The sequence below is a fragment of the Sceloporus occidentalis genome, unplaced genomic scaffold (genome assembly GCF_023333645.1).
Source record: "Sceloporus occidentalis isolate IW3139 unplaced genomic scaffold, rSceOcc1.0.p SCAF_12, whole genome shotgun sequence".
Taxonomy (NCBI): Eukaryota; Metazoa; Chordata; class Lepidosauria; order Squamata; family Phrynosomatidae; genus Sceloporus; species Sceloporus occidentalis.
The window spans coordinates 12,562,649-12,582,627 of NW_028316992.1; the positions used below are offsets into that span (position 1 = coordinate 12,562,649).

At 41.4% G+C, this 19,979-nt stretch overlaps 1 protein-coding gene across 1 annotated transcript; it reads left to right on the forward strand.

The window, feature by feature from the left end:
• Nucleotides 1-220: 220 nt before the first annotated feature.
• LOC149305284 (NHL repeat-containing protein 3-like) lies at nucleotides 221-19,901 on the forward strand. Its single transcript, XM_089477697.1, has 7 exons — nucleotides 221-323; nucleotides 3,790-3,942; nucleotides 6,343-6,493; nucleotides 8,792-8,992; nucleotides 10,899-10,990; nucleotides 14,518-14,630; nucleotides 18,082-19,901. Exons 1-7 carry the CDS (start codon nucleotides 228-230, stop codon nucleotides 18,308-18,310), a joined length of 1,035 nt encoding a protein of 344 aa, XP_089333823.1. The 5' UTR covers nucleotides 221-227; the 3' UTR covers nucleotides 18,311-19,901.
• The last annotated feature ends 78 nt before the right edge of the window (nucleotides 19,902-19,979 follow it).

Consider the following 19,979-nt stretch of genomic DNA (forward strand, 5'->3'; position numbering starts at 1 on the left):
CAACAAGTCCTTCCTAGGCTCCAAGTCAGAGTCCTGCTTCTGAGCCCTGCCTCCTTCACCACCAGGACCTTCTATACAACAGGCTTCACGGGAGTTGTAGTTTTAAGGAGCCTGAGTTTGCTGGGCGCTGGGGACGAAAGGACTCGGTTTCCCGAGATGCCTCGCTCTGTGTCTTGCTGCGCATGCGCGCTTGTTGCTACTGCTGCTGCTGCTGTGTTTACCTTGAGATGGGGGTCTCTGGGCTGAAGCTGCTGGCTGTCCTTGGAGGGGCCTTTCTGCTGTTGGGGCTCCTGGCCTGCTACAAGGCTGGCTCTGAGCCTCAGGTGGGTTGACAAGGAGCATTTAGCCCAATCTTAGACCAATTTTATCATCTTTATGCACTTCTGTATTGGGTTCCTGGGGTCCAGAGGGTGCCTTGTATGGGAAATAATGTGCATTTCTTACAGGGATGGTGGGTTGTTCCTCCTCCAGGTGGTGGCAGACCCCCCTCCAAAATGGAGGGCATGGCCAAATATGACAGCTGAACATGTAAAGCCATGCTTCCCAGTCAGGCTCAAGGTGGAGGAGGTTCAAGAGAAATGGAAGATGTGGCCATCAAATAGCTAGAACTTATTCATAGAGGTGGAACATTTATGCTGCTTAGTTGTGCTCAAAATGGAGGACATGCAAGAGGAATGGAGGACATGGCCCAGTAAGGGCTGAAAACACTCCTAGAAATGGAAATCCATGCTTCTGACTCAGGCTCATAATGGAGGACATTCAGGAGAAGTGGAGGACGTGACCGTCTAATACCTAAAATCTACCCATAGAAAGGAAAATTTATGCTGCTCAGTTGTGCTCAAAATGGAGGACATTCAAGAGAAATGGAGGGCATGACCAGATAGAAGCTGAAATTACTCAGAAATGTAAATTCATGCTTCTTAGTTGTGCTCAAAATGGGGGCATTCAAGAAAAATGGAGGATGTGACCAAATAAAAGTTAAAGTACAGTCAGAGAAATGTAAATTCATGCTGCTTAGTCAGGCTCAAAATGGAGGACGTTCAAGATAAATGGAGGATGTGACCATCTAATAGCTGAAATCTACTCATAGAAATGAAAATGTACGCTGCTTAGTTGCACTCGAAATGGAAGTCAAGAGAATTGGAGGACATGAGTAAAAGCTAAAATTACTCACAGAAATGTAAATTCATGCTTCTGAATCATCCTCAAAATGGAGGATATTCAGGAGAAATGGATGAAAGTTTGCCCAGTGCTTTACAGAGTAAGGGTCAAATAAAGTAAGAATAAAATAATAGAAACCTGCCAAGCGGCGTACAGTCTAAAACAACAACATTACATGATTAAAATATCATGTTAGGACATCTGTTCACCTTGAGCATGGACAGCTTTCACTATTCTATGATCCTCTTTTCATCCTACAGCTCCCATCAGCCATTGTTGCCACAGTGCAGAATTAATGAAGTTTGACATCGCTTTAATTGCCATAGCTCCATCCTATGGAAACCTGGGATTTCTAGTTTGTTGTGGCACCAGAGCTCACTGACAGAGACGGCTAAATAGCTCACAATACAGTACTATAAATTACACCATTTCATAGCATTGAAGCAGTATCAAACTGCATCAGTTCTGCAATGTAGATGCAGCTGGAGTCAGCATATCCAAGGGTGAAGGATGCTGCTCACTCATACTCCATTTCTGAACCACTACACTAAACAAGATGTTTGGTAATCCCTTTGTCCCCACTTGGCTTTTTCTGATAACGCGTGTAGTGAGTAAACTAGCCAAAACTGGAAAACATAACACAATGTGTGAATCTGGGCTCTTACTTTGTCCCTGCTAAAAGAAAAAGAGGAAAGGCTTGTTTACGATGTTTGTTCATAAAGGGAGTGACAGCCGTGAGCAGACTTCCCAGCAAGCTTTCTAGTTCTTATCTACCCACTTGTACTTACGATAGAAACCAATGTGTGCAAATAGTCTTATGTGTATAATAAATCAGGCCAGAGTATTAGCCTATTATGATGTCTAAATACCCTCCTTTGTTTGGCTCTCCTTTTAAATTATTATTTTACCAGGCAAGGCTATGGTTTAACATCTAGTTCTGTTGTTTGTAAAACAAGCTGCTCAAATTCATTGCTTTGTTAAGATTTTTACTTGGCTGTTTTAAATTTGATCAGAATTTTTAGCCATTCCAGGAACCATTGGGGATTGAAGAGTAAGACAGAAATGTACGTGCAAACAAACAGCTATTTCATTTATGAAGTGCTTCTTCGAAACTTTGTTGTTGTGTGCCTTCAAGTTGTTTCTGGCTTATGGTGACCTTAAGGGGTCTTCTTGACAAGATTTGTCCAGAGAAGGTTGGCTATTGCCTTCCACAGAGGCTGAGCGAGTGGGTCTTCGTCAAAGTCACCCAGTGGGTTTCATGGCTGAGTGGGAACAACAGCCTTATTATCAGGATCAGCGGACTCAGGGGCTGTGCAGACCACCCCTAAGGTGCTCTGGATCAGGGCCTCAGCAACAGCATGCTGGAGCCCCGATCTGGCTTTTCCAGGGTGCAATAGACACGGCGCTATGGCTTGAAGGCACTCCTTTCATGCTGTGTTGTGTGGACATGGCGCTAGAGGAGCGCCATGATGCCGCTGCCATTTGGAGCAGCGCATGACATCCTGGTGCCCTGGGCATGGAGTCGGAGCATGCGTCATGTGGATACAATGCTTCGACTCTGCCCCACGGCCGGCCTTAATTTCCAGTCTGCACAGGGCCTCAGTTCCCAATAACCAAGAGAACATCTTAATGTGAGTAAAACAAAATATTTTATTCCAGAAATTGAGACAGAAGTCCCTCTGTCCAGGGTTTGTGTTGGAACTGAAATGTTTTCCCCCTGGGTCATACTTAAGAGTTACCATCATCTGGCCCCCCTCCCTGGCTACAATCCCAAGCCTTTGATCTGAATCAAAGTGACCTTTCATGTTCCCTCTTTCTTTTCCTGCATTATGATTTAGTCACACTTAAGGAAGGAGGGCATCCCTGGTTTACAGTCCAGATCCACTTGTGGGAACAACAGGGTCATAAAAGCACAAATCTCTCTCGCCACTGGCCATTTGCCCCCTCCCGTTGTTTCTCAAGCTTGGCTTCCCACAGGCTTCCTATTCCCCTTCTTGTTTACTGATATGGAGGGCTGAGAGAGAGTGGTAGTGCTGCCACTTCTTTTTGTTTCAGGAAAAGCTTGGGTTAGGGGCGTGGCGTGTGGTTGTTGTGGCCCAGACCCTGCAAGCAAAGGGGCAGCCAGAAGCTACTCCTTCGGGGCGATCTGTTTCACTCCTAAGTAGGGTTTGCCCTAGTGTAATCTTTCATCCTAACCTACTACAGTGGACCTTTCCCATCCATGGGGTTCAGTTCTGGATGGGTGGGTGGGGGACACGGATGGCAAAAAAATGCAGACAGCTGTGCCCCATATTCAGTGGTGATGATGTATGCACAGATGTGTCACCATATCTGTGTGCACACACTGCTGTTTAATAACATGGGACATAGTGATCTGTGAGTGGTTAAATCTGTGGATCACCAGCACACTGATACAAAGGGGCCCAACTGTATATATGTGTGTGTTTATCCAGCATGACTACTGCTGGATGGTGGGAGGTGCAGATGAACACATCTGGGGCACAACAGACTAAGGGAGGCTGCCTTAGAGGAACAATGAGATGTAAATATAATGTGTATGTAAATGATACAAACTGGTCTGAAACCAAGGCTCATTTTATACTATTGCTTTTACCATTTAATTTTAAGGTATTCAACCAATTGAATTTCCAGTCTTTTCGGAGAAGAGATAAGCCTCTTTACAAGCTTGACATAAACTGGCCTAAATCCCCAGAAAAACTGACAGGTCAAACATTTTGTGTTGCTGTTGACCACATCAAAGAATTAGTTTACATTGGGCAGGTAAGAAACATTTGATTTGATTATTAGTGGTCTGATAATTCTTGAACAGAATACTGTGAAGGACTTCAACTTTGAGTGGAGGCTCAGCTTTCACCTTTGGAAAAAGCTCACATTTTCCCATTGTTTTCAAACTACATTTGAGGGAGATGTGTTGCTGTATTGAGAGCATCTTTGCAAGAAGCTGACATTTGCATTACTTCCTTAACTCTGCTACTGTATTCTATTAGAGTGCTTCTTAAACTGCCTGATTTGGAGGACCAGCAGGGTTCTCCCCCCCCCCCCCCCCCCAGTATGCCAGGAGCTGGCACCATATTTGTGCCCATTGACTGCAGTTGTTTCTTCCTTTTCTGGAAAGTGACCAGGGCCTGGCAGCTGATGGCTCATGGACCAACACCATTCCACAAAAAAACTCTTTGAGTAGCACTGTTCTACTTTATACTACAGTTTAGGGCAGGTATGGGAAGTCTTTGGCCGGCCAGATGCTTTGGGCTACAACCTCACTTCAGTACCATCCAGAATTAACCATGATAAAGGATTGTGGACATTGTAGTTCAAAATATTTGAAAGGGCCAAAGTTATCCACACCTGGATTAGCAGAAAAACATACCATGGGAGTTCATGAAAAAAATGAAACATTTGTGGAGTTTCAAGGGACAGCCAGAAGGATGAATGGATTGTATCAGTTAGGTAGACACTGGCCTTGTTTGCACAGAATCTTAATTGTTGTAAACTGCTTTGAATCCCAATCTGGAAAAAAAGCAGGATAGAAATAAATATCATCATTATCATCATCAGTCAGGATACATAGGTTACCCTGGGGCCCTTTAGCACAATATAGAACTATGATTCCACTTTAACTGCTATGGCCCCATCATAGGAAATCCTGGGTTTTGTAACTTGGGCACTAGAAGAACTCTTAAAAACATCAAATCCCAGCTTTCCATAGGATGAAACCATAGCAGCTAATAATAATAATAATAATAATAATAATAATAATAATAATAATAATAATAGCAGCAGCAGCAGCAGCATAATTGTGTAATATGCCAGTCCCCTGGTTTTATGGTGGATGAGCAGGAAAATGCTACACACTCCATTCATGCAAATGGTAACACTGACTAGAACTGGGTGGTTATCATGAAGACTGAATCTAGTAACATGTTTTTTCCTCCCCAGGAAACTGGGGTTATAAGCCTGCCTGCTTCTGAGCTTTCCAGAGCTTTCTGTCTGCCTCTGTCAACATGTTTCTAGCATGGCAGTTAAGTTCTTAAGCCTGCCAAGTAAATTTGACTGATACCTATTTTATTGTTTCATTGATTAACTCAGCTTCTACATATCTCTGCCCCATTGTTCAGTGAAAACTGGCTTCAGGTATTTCCGTTGGTCCATCAGCTGCTTGCTCCTTGTCCATCTGCATAGTTCAATGGAAGGAAACCACTGATCAGATGTTAGGAATTGGATTTAAACAGGACTTAGTCAAGCTCCTGAGACTTATGAGACTGCATTATGTATGCTATAAGCAGAGGAGTGCAGATTTCAGGCCTACAGAAACCACTGTTGTTTTCTTTTGTTTTGTTTTGTTAGTATAACCCCACCATCCAGACCATGGTGCAGAGAAAAAGACATACACTTAGAAATAAAGCATTCTGAGCCCTGATATTTATTATCAGTACTAGGACTAAACAGAGCATGTGTGCCTTCCACACATAAAAGAAACACTTCTAGCTATGCCAAACTTGCTTCATTTCAGAAGAGCATGGAAAGTTATTTTTAAGAAGTAATTACCTACTTACCTTTCAGTTCCAAGATTACTACCTTCAGATACTTAATTTTTTAAAAATCTAGCATCCTTTCTTCTCAAAAACAACTGAATTAATTTTTTTCTATACTTTTTAAAATTTAGACATCCAATCCAGCAGCACATGGCATAGAATGAGGAGCACTGAAGCATGTGGTATCCTTCCTTCACCATTTAGTGAAGCCATAACCCATAACTGTAAAAGTAACTTTAAAAAGTTACATCTACATAGCAAAAGAGTGAAATTTTCCTTTCTTAAATTGCATTCATAAAATAACTTAGTTATGCCTTTGTTGCTCGGAAAGGAACTAGTGAGTTATTTGAAAATGAATTAGTTACCTAGGAAAGGAATCACTTATTTTGGAGCTCTGCATTTGAGTAGTATAATTGAGGGAGGTAGTGTAGTCATTTTGTTGCCTCTGCTGTGAAACAATTGGGAGACAGAAATCTTTGTGCCACAAATCATCCAAAGCTCTGATAGCAGATCACAATCCAATTTTTTTTTTTTTGCCCTTCCCTGTAATAAAGAAGTAAAATTTAAAATGCTTGAGGATGGCTCTCTGTAATACCTGTTTCTTTACGTTATGTTTGTATACCTTCAGAGAGGTGGTGATGATGTGCCAAAGGTTGTGGTGTATGACGAGGAAGGCTATTTCTTAGAAGCATGGAATACTACCATTGAAATGCCCCATGGCATGTTTGCACTGAACACACTCAATGCAAGTTCCATTTGGATCACAGATGTTGGAACTGGTATGTAAAAAGAGTGAAGTGAAATAGTTTCTCTCTGGTATTTTTAGATTAAGTTTCAAGATTAGATGCGTTTCCACAAAATAAAATGTGTTCAGGGTGGTGTACAATATTAGACAGACAGACAGACAGACAGACATACTTTCCAAGAAGCAATACAGTCAGCTCTCTCCATTTGCAAGAGTTAGAAGCTTAGGACCCTTGCGAAAGTGGAAAAACCATGAATATCTCTAGGTCCCCAAACAAGCATCGTATAGACAGTGTCAATAGCACCAACCCATCACTCTATTGCCACCAGGCCACCAGCATACTTCAGCCAGATTTTAAACCCCTCAGCCCACTGATGTCCTTACTTCACTCCTGTTCTTCGCAATCAACCTCTCAATCTCTCTTCCATACAAAAGAGTCAGCCAGGTTTTAAACCCCTTTCCAGCCCATAGATCTCCATAACCCACTCTTGCACTTCCCAGTGCAACACCTCTCGTCCTCTTCCCAAAAGAGCCAGCCAGGTTTTAAACCTCTTTCCAGCCCATGGCACCCCACTCCTGTTCATCCCAATCCACCAACCCTCAGTCTCTTCTTCCAAAAGATCCAGTGAGATTTTAAACCCCCTTTCAGGCCATCCACCTCCTGGCTGGCTCTTTTGGAAGGACAAGATAGTGAAAGGTGATGGACTGGGAAGAACAGGAGTGGGATGAAGAGATCTGTGGACTGGAAAGGGAGTTAAAACCTGGCCGGCTGTTTTAGAAGGACAGAGCATTGAGAGGAGGTGGACTGAGATTAAGAGCAGTGGGGTGAGGAAATTGATGGACTGGAAAGTGGTTTAAACTCTGGCTGAGATTTTTTGGAAGGATAAAAAGGAGGAGAAGGAAGGGGAGATGTCAAGCTGGCTAAGCAGCAGCTAGAAACCCCTAGTGAAACCTGCAAATGTGGAGAGCCAACTCCATTGCAATGACAATGGAGACAAAAGCATTTAAGGGGGGATATTTTAAGGGGGGGTATTATGTATATATTGTTGCATGTTTTTAATATGCTGTACGCTGCTTTGATTGTTTTCACAAAAACAATCATTATTATTTGGTTAGAGAAAAGTTTGTATTGTTATGAAAATTTCAGGATACCAAGTATTATCAGCAGTTACTGTATATACTTGTGTATAAGTCAACCTCATGTATTCGTCGAGGGCAGGTTTTGGGGACAAAATAATGGATTTTGATATGACCCATGGATAAATCAAGGGTCAAACTCAGGGACATGTAACAAAGGATCTAAAATGGGGGGGGGACACCACTTCGCTCCCTCCTTCTCCCTCTCTGGACCTCTCTCAAGGGTCACAGTTGGAAATGCAAGATGTGGACACAAACCTCCAGTTTCCCTCCCTTCCCCACAACTTTCCCCAAGGCTGCTGGCTTGAAAAAAGGGGGACACAGACCTCTGATTTCCCTCCTTTCCCCAAGGCTTGTGGCTTGCAAAAAGGGGGACAGAAACCTCTAATTTCCATCCTTTCCCTAAGGTTGCTGGCTTGCAAAAAAGGGGACAGAAACCTCCGATTTCCCTCCTTTCACCAAGGCTGATGGCTTGAAAAAAGGGGGACACAGACCTCCAATTTCCCTCCTCCCTTCTCCACAGCTTTCCCAAGGTTCACAGAGAAGTATTACCCTATTGACCCATATATACGTCTACCTAGGATTTTGGAACCCATTTTTGGGCTTAAATTTTTCAACATATAGATGAGTATATACGGTAGCTGAATGTTGGGGATCTTGAAAAAGCCACACACAAAAAGGAAAAAAGAAAAGAAAAAAAAAGGGGGGGGAGAGTAAATTAGAGCCTTAATGACAGCCAAAGTGTTTCCAACTGAGTGTCCAATTTAATAACAGTACACTGCACAGAAAGCACCTACATACAATGCATTCACCTGCCTATTACAGTATATGCATGGTCTGAAAAACAATTCTAAGCTCATAAACCTCAGTGTGGATGAAATACTTATTAATTTGAATAGCAGCTCTGTGTGTGTGTGTGTGTGTGTGTGTGTGAGAGAGAGAGAGAGAGAGAGAGAGAGAGAGAGAGAGCATTCTTTTTTTGAACATTGCAGGTGTACATCACACATGGTGAACTGTTGAGTACTTTTTTCCATCCAAAATGAAAGTCTGCAAGGAAAACTGCAGAGATTCCACATTTAGAAAATGTGGAACCTGTCAGTCCTTTCCACCTTCAGTTTATCACTCTTACTTAAATTATTGTCTTCCCAGAGAATATGTGGTTTAGCTGAAAAATCTCTCCATCTTCTTAATGTAGGTGAGAATGGACACACAGTTAAACAATACAACTCCTCGGGAGAAGTACTTCAAGTCATCGGTACGCCGGGGAAAGCAGGTTCTGGGACAAACCCCTTGCAGTTTGACCAGCCAGCAGAGATTTTTGTTGAAGAAACAGGTGACATATACATTGTGGATGGTGATGGGGGTATGAACAACCGCCTGCTCAAAGTCACCCCAGGTGAGCCAAGTGAACACCAGTGACCTCTAGATTGGATTAGCAGTGCTCAGGTGCTTGCTTCTGTCGGACACAGTCAGCAGCAGCCGTCATCCTTCTAGTTAGTACATCTGTTCATTTAATTGTCTGATTGCTTCAATATTTCTTTTTTTTTTTTCTTCCATATATTGGCTTACAATGCAGTCCTGAACTGGCCAAGAGCCAGCCAAACTATGCTGAATCTAGACTTCTGCTAGTTTAGCGGTGTTGGGTATTTTAGGAGTATCTTTTCATCACTCTAACTTTGTGTGAGCATTGTGGTTTTGTTCCTGGGCTGGAAGGTTTTTGGTTCTGCTTTAACTCTGCTCCTCCCTTGGCCTGTCCCTTCTCTGCTAAGATTCTGGCCAGATGATGATGATGATGATGATGATGATGATGATGATGATGATTTATTTATTTATATAGCGCTGTAGATTTGCACAGCGCTGTACATAAAAACAATAAATATATATAAATCTTTGCCAACAGAATAGTTCAGCCATCATATCAGGCCTATCAGCAGATCTCTCAGATCAGCAAGCAGAAGACAATTTGTGCTAATGGAAAAGATTTTTACCTAATCCTCATCTCTCTTCAATTGGTGCATCTTTGGGTGGTGCAAGGAAGGAGCTAAATTATGACAGATACAAACTTCCCCATCCCTAGAAAACAGCTAAATGCTGGCACAAAGTTAGGATGGTCTTAGGGTAGTCCTAAATAATTTCCAAAATGTCTCGGCTCAGAAGAGCTTGGATTCAGGGCAGCTCCATATGCCCCATGCCACCTCAGCCAGTTTGATTTATACTCTAATTGTATTTAAACAGAAAAAGTCATTTTATGAATATACACAAATCCACACAATCTTACTTACTTATACATTGTGGCCTCAGATTGTGTGGCAGCCACATCTTTTATTCTCATTCATAATCTGTTGCTGTGGGTTTCCAAACATGTTAGCTGTTTCTAGGATTCAAATAATATCTTCTAGATCTGGAGTGGACAACTGTGGAAGCTAGGGGACTTCATTAACCCACTTGGTGACTTTTGTGTACTGCACCCTCCACCACATGTGCTCCTGCCAAACAAAGTGCACTCAGATGCCCTCAAAGGGACATCCCCATCGTGCTATGGGGCCTTCCTGGATCCGTTTGTGTCATTTTCAGGCATAAGTAAATAAAATTGAACGATTTTCCAAAATTTGTTTTCACCTGGTTGGGGAGGGAGACTGCAAATATGGTGGAATGGCCTCCATACACTCCCTATAAGTCATTTGGGGATATTTTGGAACCATTTTTAAAACAGGAAAAAAACCCAAAAAACTTGGGGTGGGTGGGTTGGGGGCCACAGAACAGCCCTGGAGTTCACATGTGGCCTGTGGGCTACACTTTGCTCATCCCTCTTCTAGGTGGTACCAGAGACCATAATCTCCACATTTGAAGATGATTCTCCTGAAGAATTAAAATATATGTTCAAATAATGCTCAGAATTTATTCATAGATTGTTTTTCCCCCCTGCATAAATGCTTAAAATGGAATTTTGCTTGGGTGGGTATTTACATAACTGTAGCACAGATACTGTAGCCCTGTTTTATTTATGTTAGGCCACCTTTGCAATTTTGTGTAGGGAGTATTGTAGTGTGGCACAATAACGGCTTGGAAATAATCTGAATATAACATATACAATATTAAACTTTAAAGCAGAGATTTGAAGTGAAATGAAGTGGCGGAGATTATCCTCCACTTGAAATCCAACAAGTATCTTAAATTTAACAATAGTTTTGAAATTACTGTAAAATTATGGTAACATATAAGATTCTATAGTTTGGCTACTGATATTTTATTAGAAACACGGAACAACTTGTGATGTCTGATCAATTGCTTTCCATCCACAGATTTAAAGACTCTATGGCTGCATGGGGAAGAGGGTTCTGCCATTACACAGTTCAGGATTCCACACAGTGTAACAGTGGATTCTGTTGGACGGGTAAAGTAGAAGTGCAAATTTTATGGTGTTTTATAAAATCTCATTATACCAAGATTCTATGGTACTTAACATGAAATTTAAATTCAGTTTGTTTACTGTAATGCTACAACTATAGTTCTGTATATTTTGAAATTGCAGCACTATAATTTGCTTTTAATGATGGCATTTTCTTGTCTACTGTCTTTTTAGTAGTGTAGTTAATGTGGTAGCTGAAAAGGTTTTTGTCATTTTTAAATGACTGTGTCTCCGACTGCTGCAGTGACTAAGGATGGCATCTCTCCGCTCAATGCCTGTCTGGAGTCGGTAATGGGCTGGATGAGGGAAAACAGACTCAGCCTGAATCCAGAGAAAACGGAAGTACTAGTGATAGGTTCCCCTGGCCCCGGGAAGGAGGTTTGTCCACCTGTCCTGGATGGGGTCACGCTCCCCGTGAAGGACACAGTTCGCAGCTTGGAGGTGCTTCTTGACTCGTCGCTTCACTTGACTCCTCAGGTGGATGCGACAGTTAGGGGCACCTGCTACCAGCTTCGGCTGATACGCCAGCTGCGACCCTACCTGGACCGGGGGAGCCTTGAAACAGTGGTACACGCTCTGGTAACCTCTCGACTTGATTTCTGTAATGCGCTCTACATGGGGCAACCCTTGTACCAAACTCGGAAGCTTCAGTTGGTTCAGAATATGGCAGCCAGGCTGGTCACTGGTTCTTCCAGGGTCAGCCACATAACACCTATCTTGAAAGATCTGCATTGGCTGCCTATTCGCTTCCGGGCGCAATACAAGGTGTTGGTCGCGACTTATAAAGCCCTAAATGGCTTGGGCCCAGAGTACTTGGAGGACCGCCTCTCCCCATATAATCCGCCCCGCACTCTCAGGTCAGGAGGGAGACAACTTCTGCGAGTTCCTGTGACGCGATTGGTAATAACAGTGCAGAGGGCTTTTTCAGTCGCTGCCCCGCAGTCCTGGAACTCTCTCCCTATCGAGCTCCGCTCAGCCTTCTCCCTTGAGTCCTTTAAGAAGAATTTGAAGACCCATTTGTTTCGGCAAGCTTTCCCTACCATGTCCTGAATTATCTGCTCCTGTAATGATGTTTGATCGTGTTTTAGCTAGGGGGTTTTATTGATGTTTTTATTGGTCTTAAGTTAGGAATGAATGATGGCTTTTATGATGTTGTATGGTTTTATCTTGGGGTGTTCCTATGTTATATAATGTATTGTTATTGTTTTGTTATTATTGTTAACCGCCATGATCATTGGAACGGCAGTATATAAATAAACCTTCATTCATTCATTCATTCATAAAATTGGCAATATACTGCTGTGGTACTACAACATGTATGTAAGTGGTGTAGAAAGGAAAATACTGCTAATAGGAAAAGGTTTTAGTGCTTATTAATAGAGTTTTTAAAGAGAGAGAATCACACCTCCAACCAGTGATAGGAAATGTTTACTTAAAGATTCCAGTGGTCACTGAAATGAATTGGACTATCATCTTCTCCACCCGCAGAAATTATATCACAACTACTGGTGTGATCAGAGCCTAGTATGAGATACTTAGAGGGAAAGCACAACCCTTTTAATAGCATGGAATGATTGCAGATTCTTCTTGTAGCTTAATAACAGGCTAAGCAATAGTTATCACTACCTATCTGAAAGTATTCTTAGATCTTTCAAGGAAATATTGCTCTTCAGAACTTTCCTACAGTCAATCAAGTAATCCTAGATTTTTATAGGATTGGTTAAAAAATGATTCCCACTTCATTTACACCAGTCTCTACCTTTTCTCTTCTGCTATACTACAAATGGCCCTGTGTGCATACAGTTTTCCCCAAGCTTTTATATGTTGTGTGTCATATATTCCTGACGCCAGCCACTTTCTTGCCACATTCTTTTTTCACAGCACACAAAAAAAGTTTTAAATGTAGAGAGAAGTTAACATTGACAAGATAATACTTTTCTGAAATACCGGATCCTGTTGCATCCACTCTTGTAGGGTTTAGGAAACAGTCCATGGAGAAGAGGAGGATTTAGTGTTTCATCCTAAGTGGAAAGGATAAGGAATCGGTTTGATATAATGCACACCCACACCAAATATGTGTTGCATGAACTTGCAAAGCATTTTTGCCTATGGGTTTTGAAACAAAGGACTCTTCAGTGAACTGAAGTAAATGTCTGGTGATTTATTAAGAAATTTTCCTTTAAGCCTCCTTTTGAGACAGTTGTGAGTAACCAGCAATGCAGGAGAGTTTAGCTGAGGAAAAGAGATGGAAATAACAATGGGTTTCTGCTAGACGTGGGTATACTTGTAATGAGGTTGTTTCTTATTCTAAAATAAAGTCCTTTGTTTTTACTTCAGGCTTGCAAAATGGAGCCAACCTTTTAAATTAGGGTGTTGTTGTTGTTTGTCTGGAATAATGGCTCCTTAATCCACCAATAAAACTACACAGTTACAGCACCAGGAGGAGCTATGTATACTTGTGAGAGGCAGATCTTATGGAAGTGCATGGAAAAATACATAGCACACCTGTCTGTCTGTCTGTCTATCTATCTATCTATCATCTATCCACCCACACATACATGCACACACAAATGTTGGAGTCTAAGGGTTATTGTATGCAGAAGTCTTCTTGTGTGGGAGGAAAAGTGGCTGCTTTTGAGATCATTCCCAGGCTCTGCTCCTGGGAAAGCACAATCTGTGTGAACTGGCATTCCTCCCAACTGGGATACTATTCATATGGTCATGGCGATTTCACCAACAGCAGATAAAACTGAGGAACTGAAGAAGTGATGCATACAGGGGCCAATCTTTGCTACTTTGTGTGTAGCCAAGGAGGAGCATCTTGTTGTGTAAATCAACCTTACTAAAGATGCTGCTTCACTGTATTCCTTGCCAGTAGAGTGCGACCTAGAAATATACAGTGAATCTGAAAGGATCCTAAATGAAGACTAACAGTCCTCATAACTCTCATATCACCTTTGGTTTATGAGGAGAAGGTTGTAAAAAGAAGATATGGGCTAGATAGGAATTTCCATCTCAGCACTATTTATGGGCCACAGCTTGCCCATTCCTAGTTTATAGTATATTATCGTGATCATATGCATGGATCAGAGGCTAATGGCAGCTGAAGAGCATTCTGTTCTTCATCATGCATTACACCCATTCCTGAATCATAATTTCAAGTACCAGATTCCATATTTGTCAAATGAGTAAACAATATTCCTTCTTTTTCTCCATTGCTAAATCTTTAATCATATTCCTCATTGATTAATAGAAACAATTATGGAAAAATACATAGCACAGCTGTCTGTGTGTCTGTCTGTCTGTCTATCTATCTATGTTGAGGTGCAATATGATATACCTGACTATTCGGGGTTAGAACATTCTGCTCCCTGTTTCGTTTGCTATTATACCATGCATATAGATTAGCTGAGAGGGCTTTTGTTTAATTTCATTTTAAATAGGTTTAAGCCATTTCTGTGTTTAGGGTTTATTTATTTAATAGTTTGAGCCTATTTCTTTGTGTGCACTAGGTGTGGGTTGCTGACAGAGCCAACCAGCGGATCCAGGTTTTTGACAAAATCACAGGAGAATGGTTGGGCTCTTGGAGCAGCTGCTTCACACAAGATGGTCCTTACTCAGTCAGGTATGGTGTCTGCATGTTTGCATGCATATCTGTGTGCCTATTTGAAAGGAAGACATTTTGATCATCTGAACCTCTCATTGTGTATAAAAAGCTGCCTTGTGCATTAAGTAGCTGGGGAATAGCTTCAGTTCCTAGATATCAGCCACTTTACCTGACAGGTGGCACTGCAGTTATGTAAGTCCTGACAGCGGTCAAGCTGAAGGTTTGCCAGGATAACTGGTGAGTTTTAAAAAATCTAGACAATGAGAGGGAACCTGCATCCAAATATTACTCAATTGAAGTTGTCCATCAGGCTTTGATACAATGGACCTCTGTTACTCAGAAGGCTGTTATTGAAGCTGAAGATACAGTTACGAAACCACAGTGGTTCTGGCCAATCTAACCTACCAATTTCAGCTAAAGAGTTGGCCACTCTTTTGTTTTCTGTGGAAGCAGAACCTAAATTTTTCCACTCAGCTTCAGACAGGACTCCAGTGAAGGTGCAGACAGACCGACCTCTTTTGGAATTTTTATGGTCAGGGATTTGCAGATGGCTTAGTTAAACACAATGGAAACTAAATCTGTTTAATTGGTTTCCTCTTTCCTTATCTCTTGCTTAATGTCACCTTTGCTCCTCCTGTATTTATACCCCTTTAATTCTTTGAGGCAAGATTTAGCCTCTTTCCTTGTAAAGCTAAAAAAAAGTACTGATATGTACTTTCATACAGATTGGGGGAGGGGGATTATATGCAATATTAGTATTGTAGAATCAACAAAGCTTGCATAAATGTCTGAGTTAGCAACTCTGTAGAAGCAGAAGTCTTCAAAGCCTGACACACTTCACTGTTACCCCCTGTACATTTGAATCCCATTCAGCATTTAAATGAGTCAGCTCCACTCATTCTTTTTCTTACTCTCCAGTGTGCTCTAGAAATCTTGCATGTTTTTTTTTCCTTTTAGATCAACTGCAATTCCACTTTGTCAGTGCCTGATCAAGTATATTAGGGCCTGACTTGAGGTCAAGTATAAGTCATGGCCAGAAGAATGTCCTCCCATCTTTTTAATTGTAAAGCAAACTCAAGAACACTGGCTCACCCAGCCTGAAAGCGGGAGCTACTTTTAGATCAATCCAGAGTTCCTAACCAAACTGTTCAGGCCTTCATGTATATGAGCCTTTGATCCAATGTGTTTGCTAGAGACACACAGCCTTCTAATTTTAAAATGCACATGTTAGAGAGCCATGTGTTCATCTACCCTATGAACATGTAGTGCAGTGTATAGTATAAATTGGTTTGTTTTTATTAGCAACATACAGTCTTGATTTCTGTAATGCACTCTGCATGGGGCTACCCTTGTGCTTGGTCTGGAAACTTCAATTAGTTCAGAACATGGCAGCCAGATTGGTCTCTGGTACATCCAGAAGAGACCATATAACACCGATCTTAAGATCACTCCACTGGCTGCCCTTCAGTTTCCGGGCCCAGTACAAGGTGTTGGTTATTACCTTTCAAGCCCTAAATGGCTTGGGTCCAACCTATCTTCGGGACCGCCTCCTTCCATATAATCCTCCCCGCACACTTAGATCCTCAGGGAGACATCTGTTACAGCCTTGTAAAACAAGGCTGTCCACAACCTCCCAGAGGACCTTTTCAGCTGTAGCTCCCAGATTGTGGAATGGCCGGCTGGATGAGATCCGTCATATTACCACTCTAAACAGCTTTAAAAAAGCTATAAAGACGGATCTCTTCTGGCAGGCCTTTCCTGAATAGTTCTCCGGCCATTGGAAGGAAAATCTAACTGCTGAACCCTGACTTCACCACAGTTATTGTATTGTTTTTTAAGTATGTTTTATGTTTTTAATTCCATACCGTTTAATTGTATTTTAAGGGGGTGGTGGTTTGAGGGTTTGGATTGTATATTTTAACTTTGTAAGCTGCCCGATTGCTTTTTGTAGAGAGGCGGGATATAAATAATTTTTATTATTATTTTATTAGCCCTTCTTATACTCGGATATTTTATACACGGATTCAAGCATCCACGGTTTGAAAATGTTCCATAAAAGTATACATTTCAAGTATCAAACCATGATTTTCCATTTTTATAAGGGACACCATTGTGCTATGTCATTATATTTAATGGGACTTGAGCATCCATGGATTTTGTTATACGCGGGGGATCTTGGAACCAAACCCCAGCATATAACAAGGGTCCACTGTATTTGGGCCAAAGCAAGGGCAATCCATCCCATGTATCCGCCAATATATACTACTTCCATAACTCATTTACTTGTGGATAAGGAATGCCAAACTTGTAGATTTGTTGCTTCTTCTTTGACACCCTTGTTTTCAAAAGTGTTCTTGGGTGAAAAATTCTAGGTGCTGAACTGTAAAAGTAGGTTTTGACTTGATGTCTGATAGGTGAATGGTGTTTGGGTTGTATCTGAGGGTCTTGTGAGTGGAGTTCATGCAAAGAGTGCTCCCAAAACCTGAAAGCAGATGTTTTGTGATTTCCCCCCATACTCTCTGAAAGTCTCACTCAGAGGACTTGGGACGCCTCCACTACAGCATGGGAGCTGGCCAGAGGGGCAAGGTGCGGAATCACCTTTCCCCTCATCCATTAGCTGGTGCCTTCACTGGTTCAAACGTACTTCTGCAAATGGAAGGACTAAATATGTGAAGGAAAGTCTCTTTTGTATCCATTCCATTGGACATTTTCATTATGTTTGTCTTTGTGTCCTTGGCCAAAGGAATTAAACCATAGTTCAACGTAACTAGCTCCAACAGAAACCGCACCCTGTGTATGCTGATGCCATAATCCCACATTATATGAATGAAGCAGGCACATAGGCATGGTCTTTCCCTTTCATTCACTGAGCCCGTTCAGTGTGTCTAATTCTACATTAATAGTTCTAATTAATAGTTTTTTGTAGATTTTTCAGGCTATGATGCCATGTTTCAAGAACACGGCTTCATACCCCCAAAAAACCTACAAAAAACTATGGATGCCAGCCATGTAAGCCTTTAACTTCACACTCTAATTAAGCCTGGATGTATTAATGAGAATTATGAAGGTACTTACCTGTGTATTCATTTGACTTATTCTGGTATGTTTGGCAAATAACTGCTAAAGATTTTTACAAAACAATTAAAAAATCCATCACAGATAAAAACAGTAGCTTGGAATGTTGTGACCCTAAGATTTATGGCCAAAGAACATGTTGTATGGATCAAAGCTGCTGCCGTTAATTGCGGGAGGAACATCAGTTTCCCTTTCTCTCTGACTTCATGTCTCCAGAGGCTCAGAAAATCTTCCACATCTCACCAGTAGTATTCAACGGGATTTCCATGTGGACCCCCCCCCCCCCCAAAGAGGTCTTCCAGATGCAGATGGATGGAAAATGACTACCACCATTTTTTGTGACTCTCAAGATACCCTGCTTTAAATATTCTTTCTTTCTTTCTTTGCTTGATAGGTTAACTCCTGATGGGAAGTATGTAATCGTGCTCCATCTAAATATTGGCACGATATCAATCTTGGCTGCTCCACCAATCGGATTGATTGGAGATTGTGTTGTAGTAGACACAATTCAACTAGCCAACAAAGTCAGGCCCCATCTTATGGATATCAACAAGCAAACTGGAGCCATTTATGTGGCAGAAATTGGAGCTCAGCAAGTACAGAGATATGTGCCTCTAAACTAATAACTTCACAAGCAAGTTCTGGAATGTTTTTCTCCAATCGGATTGCCTTCAACTGTACAACATGGGGTCCCTTGGATTAATCTGAAGTGCACTTTAATTTTACTTTCCAAGCCTATCTCAGGGACTTAATTGTTTTGTTTTGGCTATGTATTTTAGATTACTGTTCAAATGTTTCTCCTTACAGATGACTCCTTCAGAATACCTCTTTAGTATAACTCCAAGATTTAATCTGTAAGTAACTTCTTAAGAGGATCAGAACTTTGGTTCATTGTAGCTGATTTTTTTGTTTGTTTGTTTTAATGGTCAGCCAAGTACCCGCACCGTTACGTTCTTGTGAATGGGCACAAACAGATTAGTCTTGCCTGTATTAACAAAGGCAAGAGTGACAATTTCCCACAATTTGAGTTATGTCATTTTCTATTTGAACAAGTAAAATAATCTAATAAAACCCTATTCTAGGGAGGCTAAATTAGCTTCCATAAAAAGCAGGATTGTCTTGGTGGTAGTCCCAATGCCCTGGAATTACCGTGTTAGTACTGCCTCTCCCTGCTATCCTTTTAGAAGAAGGTTTAAACCTTCCTTTTTCAATCAATGAGTTATTTCATATTGTTTTGTATACTATTGAGAGATTGATATACGTAGCGGTATAATATATATTGTGCTCTAGGATTGCTCTCTTTCTGACATTTTGGAAAATTACAGGAAAATTCAACGTTTGTGCTTACCAGTCCTTATCTACATGCTGCAACTGTTGCAAATTCGCAACACGGATGTTATTTACATTTCCACTTTTGTATGTTTTATAAGATCTTAAAATGTTTTTAATTTTTCTGGATTTTATTTGTGAATCATCAAGTGCAAACTGGTATGTAAATACAGAGAAAAAGACCCTGTTTTGGAAATTAATACTACCTACATAGTCTTTTATGTCACAGAAGGACATTTTATGTCTTTATGAGACTATGGAACTGTTTTTACTGCAACAGGCCATTGCAGCTACATGTCTGAAATTTACCCCAAAAGTATGTGACTGGTGGATGTGGTCAATGTATCTGTAGCTCAAATACAGGAATATACTGGTCAATTCTATCTGTTTGTGATCTAAAACTGAAAATATATAATTGTTCTGCATTGTGGGGGGAATGCAATATTCAATTGACCCTCACCCCTTGCAGTGAATCAGTTGCAGGAAGGAATGAGACCAAAACTCTCTCTGGTTCCTCTCTACCTATCATCTTGGAACACCAAGAGGGCTCAACTTCCAGCTTTACTCCTAGAAAAGGCTTCCATGTACCACAGGCAAGGAATCCTGTCTCCATCCTTATCTATGCTTGAAGGAAAAAGCATGAGCATCTCCTATCTACAGGAGGCCTTTCTAACACTTTACTGTTTTTGCAAGGGTGCAGGTCTGTCACCTCCTGCTTTGTTTTCTCTCTCTACCTTGCCAGTCTCTAGCTCTATCTGTGGATATCCTGTTAGCATTTATGGAGACTAGAAGGATAAATCCATGGCTCCATTGGGAGGGAATGTTTTGTACTACAACTGCCACAACCCTGAGCACTGGCCATGGTCAGTGGGGCTAATGGGAACTGTAAACCAAAAAGTTGGAAGATCGGTTCTTTCCCCACCCTTGTCATAGGCACTGAAGGGGAAAAAAGATTTAAAATAC